Here is a 13262-nt window from a genome sequence, read left to right on the forward strand (position 1 = left end):
CCAACACATAGGCCCTCATTACTAGTTTGCTGCCCGTCAAACTCGTCCCGCCACCTTGCAGACATCCATCTATACCCTTTATCTTGCTCTTGAGACTACCTCATCTGACTCACCTGTGTGCCTTCTACACCAGAACTATTCTTTGACCTGAAGGCAGCCACACTCACTCTTTATTCGATTGCTTGTCTCTTCTCTACTCTGCAGGTATCTGCGAGCCCTCTACCTCGGCCTACAGAGCCGCTGGCAGTCCGAGCACCGACAAAGACACTTCTATTGGAGGATGATGTTTGAGAGTGCTGACATCAGCATGCTGCGCCTCCTGGAAACATTCCTGAAGAGCGCCCCCCAGCTGGTCCTGCAGCTGAGCATCATGGTTCAGCAGAGCCGTATTGATCCGTTGCAGGGTAACGTATTCCCGCCTCAATTCCTGTGGTGCTCTGACCCTTTTGGCTGCTTGGTATATGGATGGTGGGCTCTCTGGTTCAAAATTGTGATGAAAGATATGTGATTAAATCCATGGTTCCTCCTGATTATCGTTATGGTTGGGAATAGTCCTGTTTCAGATTTTGGCTGGATGAGTGGAGCCCTGTTTACAAACCAGTATGTGCAACTCTGACTGGTTTGTTAACAGGCTTCCTTGTTAGATGCGACTTTTGCGACTTTTGTACTAATCTAATCACAGGACGTCACAAAACCCCTGTGAATATAGATTTTGTGATGAGATCATTACAAAAGTTAAAATCAATGAGGCAGGAGGAATGTTTTTGAGCCTATACAAATGGGTGCAAACACAAGGATTGAGGCCTGCAAAGGCCAGCAGATCTCATCACGTCATTTGCATCATTGGATGTAAATATCTTTTTGTGTCCCCTAAAGGCACAGGTGCTGCTTTAGAAAACACTTCGAAATCCGGGGAGGACGTTGGGGGGAGCTGGAAGTGGTCAAGGGACTGCCCTCCACAACTCTCACAGAGGAAGCTGTCCCCTTTGCAAATCATATGCCACCCAGAGAGGGGTTAGTACTGATCAATGATTTGCAACCACTGTTGCGGTCACAACCATTCACATATTGAACTTATTATCCCAAATATGATGGGGACACACTTTGTGCCCTTCCTATTTGTGATTCAGAATGGATTGTTAAAGCCATTATGCGACACAATGTTGTGGTTACCAAGCTTGTGATCTGGCGAATCTCTGGCTTTGCACCCACAAAAGATTATCATTGGGCCTTCCATCTCATAAAAAATCACTTATCCAGAGAATGCTCATCTTACTTTGACAACTGCTGTGGTGCTTAAGGTAGACATTATTCAAATTCCGTATGGGCTACCAGCTGTATCCTAACATAGTCACCTCCTATTATTTCTTCACTTGGGTCCCTCTATTAAGTTTATCATTCCTCCCTCCTCGTCTCTGTGGTGACCAGATTTTGAAATCCCAAAACAAGGACATTCCACAAACATAGATGTAGGAACACAATTTTGTATCGACTAAAGGGCACAGAACTACTTATTTGACAGCACTTGCCAACATAGGAAACACAAGCATTGAGATATTACGTGTAATTAGATGCAATCTTTACACACAGTATTATTTTTGTTAGTAAAACTATTTTCTGATTGGGGTTGCTGACTAGTTTTATTTTAGAACACATGAAAATTTGCTTTCCTCTGTGTTCGATCAACCCTCATTGAAAGCTGGGATATGTGCCAAATTTAGTGAAATCTGCGTCCAGATGGTGAAAAACCCAAGACTGTTCCAACACATACGAGAAGCATGATCAGCTTACTCATATCATTTTCCTCGCAGGAGTGCCCTCTATTATCCATGCTATGTAATTGATGGTATATGTCAAAGACTGCAAGGATTGCATAAACGGGTGGCACGTATTACTGCTTGGGAGTGCTTTTTTACTTTGTTCATATTTTGTTTATTCTCTATTTTTCATAAGTTTGCTCCTTTTCTTCATATTCTGAACTCTCCCTGTTTTTTTAATTTTTTGACAGGCTCTGTTACCGCATCTTCTCTCTTCCTCTTTCTTTTCTTTTGTCTTGCTACTCTGTTTCACTACCCCGCGCCTCTTTCACTATTTGGGGTTTTGAAACACCTTCACACTGTGGTGGATTCCCCCTTAGTACCTAGGTTGGGCACCCTTATTTTAGCTTTGGGACTGTAGATTGTGCCCTTTCACACAAATACACGTATTATTCATTTTAATGTATTTTAGCACATCCAGCTTTTAACTCATTGTTTTTATATTTTAATAAGCTGCCTTTTCTGTGAAGACATAGTTGTCCACTTGCACATTTTATCAGCCCTCACACGCATTTCACGTTGTGCCCTGCTCAATGCTGCCATGTTCATTATATGATATTCTAACTAGTATTGCTGCCCCAGGAGTTATGGAGCCAACTCTCAGTTTTAGACATAGTATTACGTCAAGCCTGATCTTAGAGCACTGTTAGATTTGTTATATATACACCATGTAGACCTAAGGAGGGTAGAGGGCATTCCAGTCATGGCCGTCCTGTGACTTACACAATTCTTTTGACTGCTTTTCTGATCCTGGCACTGACTCTTCAGCCAACCAGGAGGCTTGCCAGCAAACAACAGGTAGGCACTTGCCCGCCTTTCAGGAATGGGGTTGGAGTCCTTCCCACAGACCGGGACAGGCAGGTTACCACCTCTATGCTCTCAGGTTTAAGACATTAGGGTGTAGGTAGGAATCATTAGGCTTTAGGATCATACCAAAATTATGGATTTTTTTATTCTTTTCACTCTGATGGTAACAATGATCACTGTGTTATGTTTCATCTGCCTAATTATTGCAGCTCATGCTTTTTATAATCTGTGCAACTGCTTCAATAAATATATTGAAACTTATCTCGCATCTCTTTGTTTACCCTGGCATGTGTCCTTGTGTAACTTAGAGAAAGGGGTATGATCTGTTTACCTTGACTTCCCTGAGGAGTCAGAGTGTCGTGTTTAGGTTGCCACAAATCAGCTTCACGTTCTAGGTGTGTGAGGCACTGCAAGCTAGCCAAAGTCAGGCAACAACTTCCAAACGGTGTGGGACCAACTAAGACACCCACAATTGGCAATGCTTCCGTCGTAAACCATGTAGTCCTACTCCCAAAGTAGGAACAGTACCAGATGCAAATACATTCCATCCCCATCCCTGTTTGTGCTGGTGAGTAATGAAAAAGCACCACTATGTGATGCCAAGGTTCCCTGAGTCTCCTGGTCCCCAGTGCCATTGCACTTGCTGCAATATTATTAGCTATACTATTGACATATACGCACCCAGGCAGAGTAGCCAAAACTATTTTTAAACAATCTTCTTGTGTCACATGTGTGCTTTGAAAATCCATACTTTTCTTTGCGGGCGGGGACCTTTTTTTTGGCAGCTTTCATCACTCCGTCACCTCCTACCTCTGAAGCAGGAGTTCAGTTCCTGCGAGTCACACATCTTTGAGACTGATGTTCACCAGCACTGGATTATAAGCAGTTTTTAGGTTGAGTGCAAGTGCTCTGATGTGTTGTAATCTAACTGTGGGTTTTTTAACCACACCCACTGCATGCCCATCACTATCACTCGTTAATGGGCTTGCCTTTCAAAAATCCTTTGTTATCATTGGTAAATGCTTTATGTTTGTCCCTCCTTGGGGCAGTTTTGCTACTGCCTTGCTCATCAACACTGTTACATGGATAATTGCACATCTGCCAATACGTTTGACTGCAAACAAACTTCTTTTTCCTTTTGTGTCTCTCTTTTGCGTTCACGCTCATGGCAGCTGTGGCACTTTGAATTGGCTTGCTTCTGTCAACTGTTTTACTTATACATTTTTCAATTTAGGAGGCAATAAAAGTCCAGTTAGGAATATACAACGCTGAAGGTTCTAACTCAAGCAAATGGAAGACCCATTGCATTGCAAATGCTTGTTTTGTGGGTGATTCATTTACAGTAAGAACTCTAAAAGATTTGTTTCAATGGGGCTAAGTATTTTCTGGGACCAATCTCCTGCCAGAGGTCTGGGGATTTCTCCTTAGGAAACAGAAGGCATTTAGACAGGTCATTTGTCCAGGATCGGGGAGGTAAGTAGATCTGAGCTATCTTTGTGATAAGGGTTGTCAGTCATCCCTGGACCCCAGAGATTGGCACTATTGCACATCTTAAGCAACTGAAGAGAGCCTTCTTTTGGGGCCACTAACTCTCAGAGTCTGGGAAGATGAATCAGTCAAAGTATACTGCTGAAGGGGAGGGTTTAAGGAGAGGGTTTAAAAACTCAGAGTCAGTTAGTACTTGAATAATGCACAATAACCAGAATGCCCAGTCACTGCTATTTCTTTTGAAAAATTAACAATTATTTTCTTTATATAAGATTAACTAGCCCAGTAGATTGCAACAACTCACTATTTACATTGTTTCCACAAAGTTTGGGAATCTAATTCTGTTGACAGAGTCATTCTGATCAAGGTGGACCATCTTGTGTTTGTTCTATTTAGTCTGGCAAGGTGATGTGCATCTTATCGGGAAGAACAGGCCAGACAGGTGGTTTTACAAGCATTTCTAAGTTGAAACTGTATCTTCTTTTGATTGGCACGCATGTACAGTGGCATAAGCAGCTATGTCTTTCATTTTGGTGGGGCTCAGGCTAACAAACTCATGCGGGGCCCCTCTAGAATGCGTTCTCATCTCTTTTTTATTGTAGCATTTGAGCTAACCCAGACTCACCAAACTCGAGATGCACAGCCATATGCATTGGTTGCCATTGGTTGAGGAGACAGCTGCCAAAAAGTCTACAACATTCTGCCGTCACTGTTCTCCATTTACACACACCACGAAACCCGCTCAAACTGGGATTGACATCTCCACCCAGTAAAGAAAACTACCTTCGTATTTAATTTTCTGAAGCAAAATCTCCACCAGTGGGAGAAGTCCCAAGACTTAGTTAACAATGGGGGTTATTCTAACTTTGGAGGAGTGTTAATCCGTCCCAAAAGTGACGGTAAAGTGACGGATATACCACCAGCCGTATTACGAGTTCCATAGGATATAATGGACTCGTAATACGGCTGGTGGTAAATCCGTCACTTTTCCGTCACTTTTGGGACGGATTAACACCTCCTCCAAAGTTAGAATAACCCCCTATATGTCTTCATTTTGTGCTAGATTGCTGCAATTACCACATTAAAAACATACGTGGCAACAAGTGAGCAGAGGATCACAAACTTCACAGTGCATGATAAATCCTAGAATGCACATGTAAAATATCCCAGTAATATCAAACAGATTACAATACACAGAGCCACATTCTTTCGATTGATGTTTCACAATGACAGGCATATATTTTAGGTCTTTATAGTAAAGAAAAAATGAAAGTCAAAAAGAGCCAAGTGGTTGAATGTGTTCCACAACACCTGACTCAAAACCTGCTGTATGGATGCTCTTTTCTAAGCTTGAAGTGTGCTCATGATAAATATACCATGAAAAGAGTTCCACTTTTACTGCCAATTAACCCCAGCAAATCTATTGAGTTATCTTCTGGTCTACTCCTTTTAAACATGGTTGTAGTCCCAAATATCGACCACAAAACTACGTAACCATAGAAATGTATCAATGTTAAAATAACTATATCCAAGTTATTGATTTTCTATACCTATGATTTATTAGATGCATTTTGTAACAAGTATGTTTTATCCAACAACATAAACGATATGAAATGTTTTTATCACATAATAATGTACACTGTCCTAAAAGTTACAAATTTTTTTTTATTTTATTTCCAACAATATGGAAATACTTAATTGTCAATAGAAACATAACAAAAACCTCAAATTCTAGACTCAGTTTTCAACCACCATAAATTATTAAAATAATAAATTACTATATATCAGATCTGTTTTACATGTTTTAAATACATAGCATTAACATTATAAAATCGAAAATTCAAAGAACAAAAAAGTGAAAAAATAAAATGTCTGACATGATAATTACAATTATACAAAATAAAAAAAATATATATAATAATGTGAAATTAGATGGCATTTTCTATTCACACTCCAAATAAATTATCTTTAGGGAACATGCATATTGTTGCGGACGTCCTGTTTGCTATTCTAACCCTAGAATCATTAACATTTGGGAAAGTGCATATATTTAGGGGCTGTACCCACTAATCTAACTCCAGTCCCATAAACAGTGGGGAAAGGACTTATATTTGATGTAATGCAGATTTAAATATTCTAACTGCAGTTTCACAGACATTGGAATAAGGGGACGACATTGGGGGGTTTCACGTTTACTGTTCTAACTTCAGTCCCACACACACTGAGGAAAGTACATATATTTTTAGGGGGGATTACATTTTATAACTCTAATCTTATGAAACACTGGAGAGAGGACATCATCTTTACTGTTCTAACTCTAGTCACCCAAATTGTGGCAAACATACATACATTTGTGGGAGTGGGGTTCATAGTTACTCTTCTAAATCCACTCACACAAACATTGGGATGGTTAATATATGTAGGTAGTAAGATTAAATATTCTATCTACAGCTCCACAAATGGGGGAACTGCATATGTTTTGAGGGGAAAATATTTATAGCAACACAAAAGGATGATGGACGGAGTGTTGAAACTTTTCAAACACTCAGCCCCAGTCACAGATCTGGGTTTAATGCATCATTCTTTTGCTTACCATGCCACCCCAGTTTGGACCCAGCCATATGTAAATCAGTCTTGACCCTGTTCCCCATGAGAACAGTCCTGCCCGAACTGCCAGGCCAGGTCCTCCCTGGACCGGAAACAAGCATCCTGGGACTGGTTTCAGGGTATCACCCTTCATCAGCCAGGCTAGCTTGAATCCAGTGGCACAGTGAGCAAGGGACCCACGTCTGGGCATACCCTTCAGACTGAGGGCAACTTCAGCACCACAAAAGAATGATGGACGGAGTATTGAAACTTTTCAAACACTCACCCTAATCTCAGATATGGGTTTAATCCATTGTTCTTTTGCTCACCATGCCACTCCAGTTTGGACCTAGTCATATGCAAATCAGTCTTGAATCTGCTCCCCTTGGAAACAGTCCAGCCCGAACTGCCAGGTCAGGTCCTTACTGGACTGGAAACAAGCATCCTGGGGCCAGCAGTCTCTGTGCTTTCAAATCTATCTATGCATATGTACGATATTTCTATAGTGCAGACCTAGCCAAAAGGCAACGGAGCGCTGTAAATGGTCAAAGACAAGCATAAACTCAACGAGTAATAAAAGAGGCAGCTTGGTTGTGAACAGTTAAAGCATTATGATGTAGTGCTCTTTACAAAAGTTGAGAATTCAGGCAGTCCTGATGGAAATTACACTGTTGTTCCAGATCCTGGGCTGTTCGTGATGGCTTTGTAAATGATGCACCTGGTGTTGACTATGGTGTAGACAAAATGGCATGGGGCTGAATGCTTGCATTGTTCAGCATTCCATCCATTATCTGTTCTTTTTGCTTTTGTCGCCCTAAGTGGGAAAGGTATGCCCAGACGTGGGTCCTCACTGTTCCGCTGGATTCAACCTCTGATGGCTGATGAGGGGTGATACCCCAAAACTCTCACCCCCAGATCTGTGACCAGGGGTGTGTGTTTGAAAAGTTTTAACACTGTCCATCATCTTTTTGTGTTGCAAAAATAATTATTATTCAACTCCAGTCTCTCAAGCTTTGGGGAATGTGCATCTATATGGGGTAGAAAGGGTATGTAAATATTCTAACTCAAGTCCCACTAACACTGGTAGGGTGTATATAATGGGGGGGTGCGGGTGATTTACTACTTTATCTGCAGTCTCACAACATTGGGGAAAGTATATATATATATATATATATATATATATATATATATATATATATATATATATATATATATATATATATATATATGGTGGGGGAGCAGTGGGGGCATATTTAGAATTCTCACTGAGCATCCACAAAAATTGGGAAATTACATCTGTTTGGGAGGAAGAGGAGATTAGTTTAGACAGTTGAACTCCAGTCCCACAAGCACTTACTTTGGGGGGTCAGATTTACTATTCTAAGTCCAGTCCACTATAAAACTTGGGTATGTGTAATTAATTGTGTGGGACATGATAACTAACAAATACAATTAAATTATTATGAATTTCAATGTAATCTTTCTTTTTTTACTATTATATCTATGTTTATTTGAATAGTAAATTGTTTTATGTAATAATTTAAAACAATATCAAAAGAGTTTTAAGTAAATTACTATAATCCCCAATACTTTTGCAAATTAATAATCCTAAAAACAATAGAATACCCACCCAGTTCCTCAAAAATGTACAATCCATTTTTCATTTTTCAAAAAATATTAACTTGTGAATTAATAAACCCGAATACTCAAATTATATTTGTTTTCTCAAAATTAGTATGTTAAATAAATTCTGTTAAAATGATATGCTTATAGATAACAATCATATATTAACTAATGTTTATTTTAATTAAACCACTGCTGACTCAAACCCCCAAACCACCTGTAAACAATTTACAACATAATTAAAAAAATACATATAAATAAAATATTAGCAGTTGAAATAATTTACATTAACTGAACAATAATACTTGCATAGTAATTGAAAGATAGTTTGAATAAAACTCTACCAACCCAATGCCAAGAATACCCCACAATCCAAACAATAATCAAACAACTTATCATTAAAAAATAATGAATCCTCTAATAAAAATATTAACAATTAAATAATTACCTTTAATTTAAAAAAAACTAAATATTAGTAATACATCTCTCTTTTGTGAAGAAAACTACCCACCCAATTTCCCACAAAACCAACAACATGTAAAAACAAATGTCTATAAGACTTAAAGAGAAATGAACATATAAATACAATAATTATATCAATAATAATAAAAGTAATAATAAAAAAATAAGTACATCTGGCCAGTTTACTAATATCTCTTTGCTTAAGACAATCTTTAAAAAATTGCAAGAGTGTGCTGAACTTGGGATTAATATTGCAATTCACACAAATAGGTCACTGAGAATAAACTTAAGACTTTCTTAAGATTTGCTATGATCTTCATGCAGTTCACAAAAATGTGTAACTTTCATTAGTGGGCTTGAATGGCAAGTGTGGTGTCTATTGCCAATTGCAGTTGATTTAATATGTTTTTTCAATTTTTAAAAAAATATATTTTTCTTTCAACCATAAATATTTCTCCCTGGCAAAAGGTTTTTACTCCACCCACCCTATGAAATTTAGAATTCCTTCACACATGGGCTACCATAGTTATGCCACCATGTTCACGCTTAATGTATGGATGATATAAGAAAGAGTTAAGAATTTTTGTGAATTCTTTTACCTTTAAGGTAGTATGTTACCTTAACATCTGACAGCACAAAATATGCACGCCCCTATATTTGATATTGTCAAGCACAGTATTACTCATGAATATTGGGTGTACTCGTTCAATAGCCCTTGATATGACTCATTTTTCAACAACTTGAAATTGTCAATAACATTTTTCATTAAAATTTACCTTAGAAATGTATTACAAAACACTGTCATGTGTAATGTTAAATGATTTTTAATAATAGCAATTCTTTTTTTATTTTAATGTAAGAATTTGAAGGCGGAGTAAGTTACACAATTGAGCTTAAGTTGTGCATTTTCTTATGGCTATTTGCAAAACCTTAAGCACACATTTACAAGCATTTATGAATAAAAAACCATGTAAAAAATGTAACTTAAGAGCTTTTCCCACCTAAACATTCGAAAGTCCTTTCATAAGTTTAATAAAATGACCCCATATGTTTTAATAGAACACTACCCAACCAATATTCCAACATAAACACAACTTGAAGAAAATACATATAAACAATCAATAATTTAAATTTATTTTCCTCAATAAAATGTTGAGAAACATTTAAACAAAGTGCAATGCATTAGAATAATAAACATTACATTTTTAAAATCAATAGTATAGTTCAAAAACTTAAAAAACGATTTACATAATTGTGTTAAAATACTTTATTCAGTTTTAAAACCATCAAAGTACAATAAAAATAGTGCAACATGTAATACATTAGAAAACAGATGAAAAGAGAATACAAAATATAAAATATGTATATGCAATTTGAACACATTTATGGGCTGCAAATAAGTGGTATTTTGTGATTTCGTATCAATGCGTTGTGCAACACGCACAATGTAAGACACTAAGGGTCAGATTACGAGACCCATCTGCTGAACTTCTGACAGGGAGGTTGCCGCCGCACTGGCTACTTCTCCGCCGGCCCCGTTACGACTTTCCTGATGGACTGACGGGCAGAAACCTAGGTTTCTGCACGTCAGCCCAGCGGGAAAGTGGTTGCTGCATTGTTGCTGGCTCGAAATTGAGCTGGTGCCAATGCTGTCGCCCGCATTTGTAACTAGCACCCTCTTAATTCACACACTGTCTGCACAGCATGTAGTGCTCATTAAGAGGGTGCTCGGCAGTGCAGGGCCCTTTAGTGGCCCCCTGCGCCTGTTCTCTGCCAGCCTTTTCATGGCGGTGAAAGCGCCATGAAAAGGCTGGTGGAGACCAAGGTTGTAATCAGCAGGGCGGCACTGAGTTCCGCCCTGCCATGGCTGATTAAAATCTGCACCGCTGTCAGCCCATCGGGAAAACTGTTCCCGGCGGGGAAGGCAGTTGGTTGGTGGTCTGACCTACAAACTCTTAATTTGGCGGTCGGACTGCCAAACCGGCGACTGCCAAACCGGCAGCAGTCATGACTGTCATGACTGCCATCGCGAGTCTTGCAGTCTGTTGACCGCCAGACTCGTAACGAGGCCCTAAATTATTGTGAGTGCAATGCAATTCATTAATAATCTGTGTGTACGCTACCATAAATATAGATGGATTATTAAACAATACTCACTCTAGCATAGCTCTGTTAAAAAATGTGCTTGAATTAAATTGGGTAGATGTGCTAAAATACGTCATTGGACACACTAGGCACATGCTTTAGTTAAACAAGCCAAGACAGTGTGAGGGAAAGTATCTGAAAAATCAAGAGACTGCCTTCACACAAATCTAAACAATTATAGTGATGTAAGAAGGGAAAAAAAACATATTACAAGACTCTAAAACATAACAGTGGGGTGCTATCCCTGTCTCTAGCCGCACAAAATGCTTCAGGCTAGACTAGGAACGTACCCCTTTTGTACCACACACTTATCAGAAAACTACTCACGGAGAACACTATAATATCAGAAGTATCAGATTTCAGTATTCAAAGTATCAGTTTCTGTATTCTAAGGGCAACATAATATCTTCTTGTCTCCAGATTCAGGCACACGGGCCGTATCTACTTGTGCTGTGCAGTTTTGGGGCCTGTGCCGCAAGCTGGGCAAGTGTTATATACCGCACCATTCTTCCATTTCAAACTTAATGCATGAAGCGGCAGGTTCCCCAATTGGAACCTTACATATAAGCTTGTGGCAAGAGGGGGTGTGATATTATCTAAAAAAGTCTCAAATTCAGGAACAAACTTGAAATCAAACTATTGGTTAGTTAGGCAACCATTGTCCGGATTTAAAACATAATGGTCATGAACAAAGGTCCAGTAATGAGACTTTAGAACTTCCATATCAGATTTTTTGTTGGTTTCGAGGTTGTCCCACTTTGTAAATTTGGTGCTGCGATTTTGGCCTCGTTGGGCCACATTAGCATTAAAAAAAATATGCTAATGTTTCGCAAGGAGGCGCTAGGCCCTCTTAAATCTGGGCCAAACTGTCTTCACCTTCTTACTTAGTGTCCCCTGTTCTTCTTGGACGACGTCTTAAGTTGTGACATATACCTGACTTTTAGTCTAAGATCTGTCAGCATTTGTGTATTTCAGTTAATCCCTTTCAGAGGAGCTGAGTAAGACCCGTACAGCTGACTGTGTATTAGCTCAGGGCTTGCTTAAATTTTAAATAGCATGAAATCTCTTACATAATATTGATTAAAAAAATAATATTGCCAAAAATATCTTGCAAGTTTTAATATGAATTATTCTGACTGTGTAATCTCAGACTAGGTATGTGTGGTTGTGTATGTATATGCATCTACATATCTAAATAGCTATCTACTTTTAAAGAAAGCTCCCTCAAGAACTTAAATGACAGTTTGTTTATGACTAGATGTTACACTTGTTCTTTGTTCTATGAAAACAAAGCCCAAATGAGCATTGCATTATCATTGACTGGATATGCCTTCCTCGTGGAATGGTTTAATATTTTTATAAAAGCAAATGAGAGCTGATCCAGGCATAAAAGAGCCATACTTCACTGAAGTTTAAAAATCAGGATACAGAAAAGGTGAAAGATTTAGAGGTTCACTGTAAGGAAGATTCCTTACAATCAACAAGCAGGGAATAGTATGACAGAATATAGAGAGCAACAATATTGTCAAGGTACATATATGTAGGGCTAAGAATAGTAAATCTATACTTACCTATAAATACATACTTAGCATTACCTAATATAACTAGTATTACCAATTTCTTCTTTAACAATCATTTGGGGATTGTCAATTTCTTATGGCTTTCTTCTGTTGATCTTTCCACCAAAGATGGTTCAATACTTACAGTATTTTAGGGAATACATGATGGTCCTTGCACACCAAAATGACTTCATCAGTTATGACCTTGTAGAACACAGCCTCTCTTCACTTTGATTAAACATGAATGGATGAAGTTGCGCTCTTGTAAGGACGTGCTTGTGATTCAGAATCTCTCCTCATTCATTGAGGTTGGTTTCATTGTATTTGACATCATCATTGGGTCTCAGACTATAACACTGAGACCATGGGGCAGACAGGAAATGTTACCTTCAGAAGTGACACAAGAGTTAGCAACTAATATTTTTTCACTGGGTTCTTAAAATGTAAATATAATTTCTCCATTCAACAGTTGACATCTACAAAAATTTAAGGATAAATTATCTTATGTGTCCCATTTTATCGACCCCATAAATTTTTACTTGAATACTGTTCTGTCTATTTATGGAGATATAGGACTTTTGTACCAAAAGGCTTATAATTTTTTCAGAACAGTATCAAAGAAGGCTGATTTTCTTATAGAGGTTGCCTGTGCTTGAAGACTAATTGAAACATCTTCTAAAACGAAAAACCACTTTGGGCCTCATTACGAGTGTGGCAGTCATGGGACTGCCAAACTCACCTTGGTGGTCGGACTGCCGCACTGTGGCAGTCTGAC

General features: G+C 38.6%; 1 protein-coding gene and 1 long non-coding RNA gene across 2 annotated transcripts in view; one reads left to right on the forward strand and one right to left on the reverse strand.

The window, feature by feature from the left end:
* XKR7 (XK related 7) overlaps positions 1 to 13262 on the forward strand; it is a 90422-nt gene that overhangs the window by 65214 nt on the left and 11946 nt on the right. The window contains exon 2 of the mRNA XM_069243376.1: positions 205 to 404. Coding sequence (XP_069099477.1) covers positions 205 to 404 — 200 coding nt within the window. The remainder of the gene's footprint in view (positions 1 to 204; positions 405 to 13262) is intronic.
* The window catches only part of LOC138303875 (uncharacterized), a 140255-nt gene that overhangs the window by 1778 nt on the left and 125215 nt on the right, over positions 1 to 13262 (reverse strand). The window lies entirely within an intron of this gene.

This window comes from Pleurodeles waltl, chromosome 7 (genome assembly GCF_031143425.1).
Source record: "Pleurodeles waltl isolate 20211129_DDA chromosome 7, aPleWal1.hap1.20221129, whole genome shotgun sequence".
Lineage (NCBI taxonomy): Eukaryota > Metazoa > Chordata > Amphibia > Caudata > Salamandridae > Pleurodeles > Pleurodeles waltl.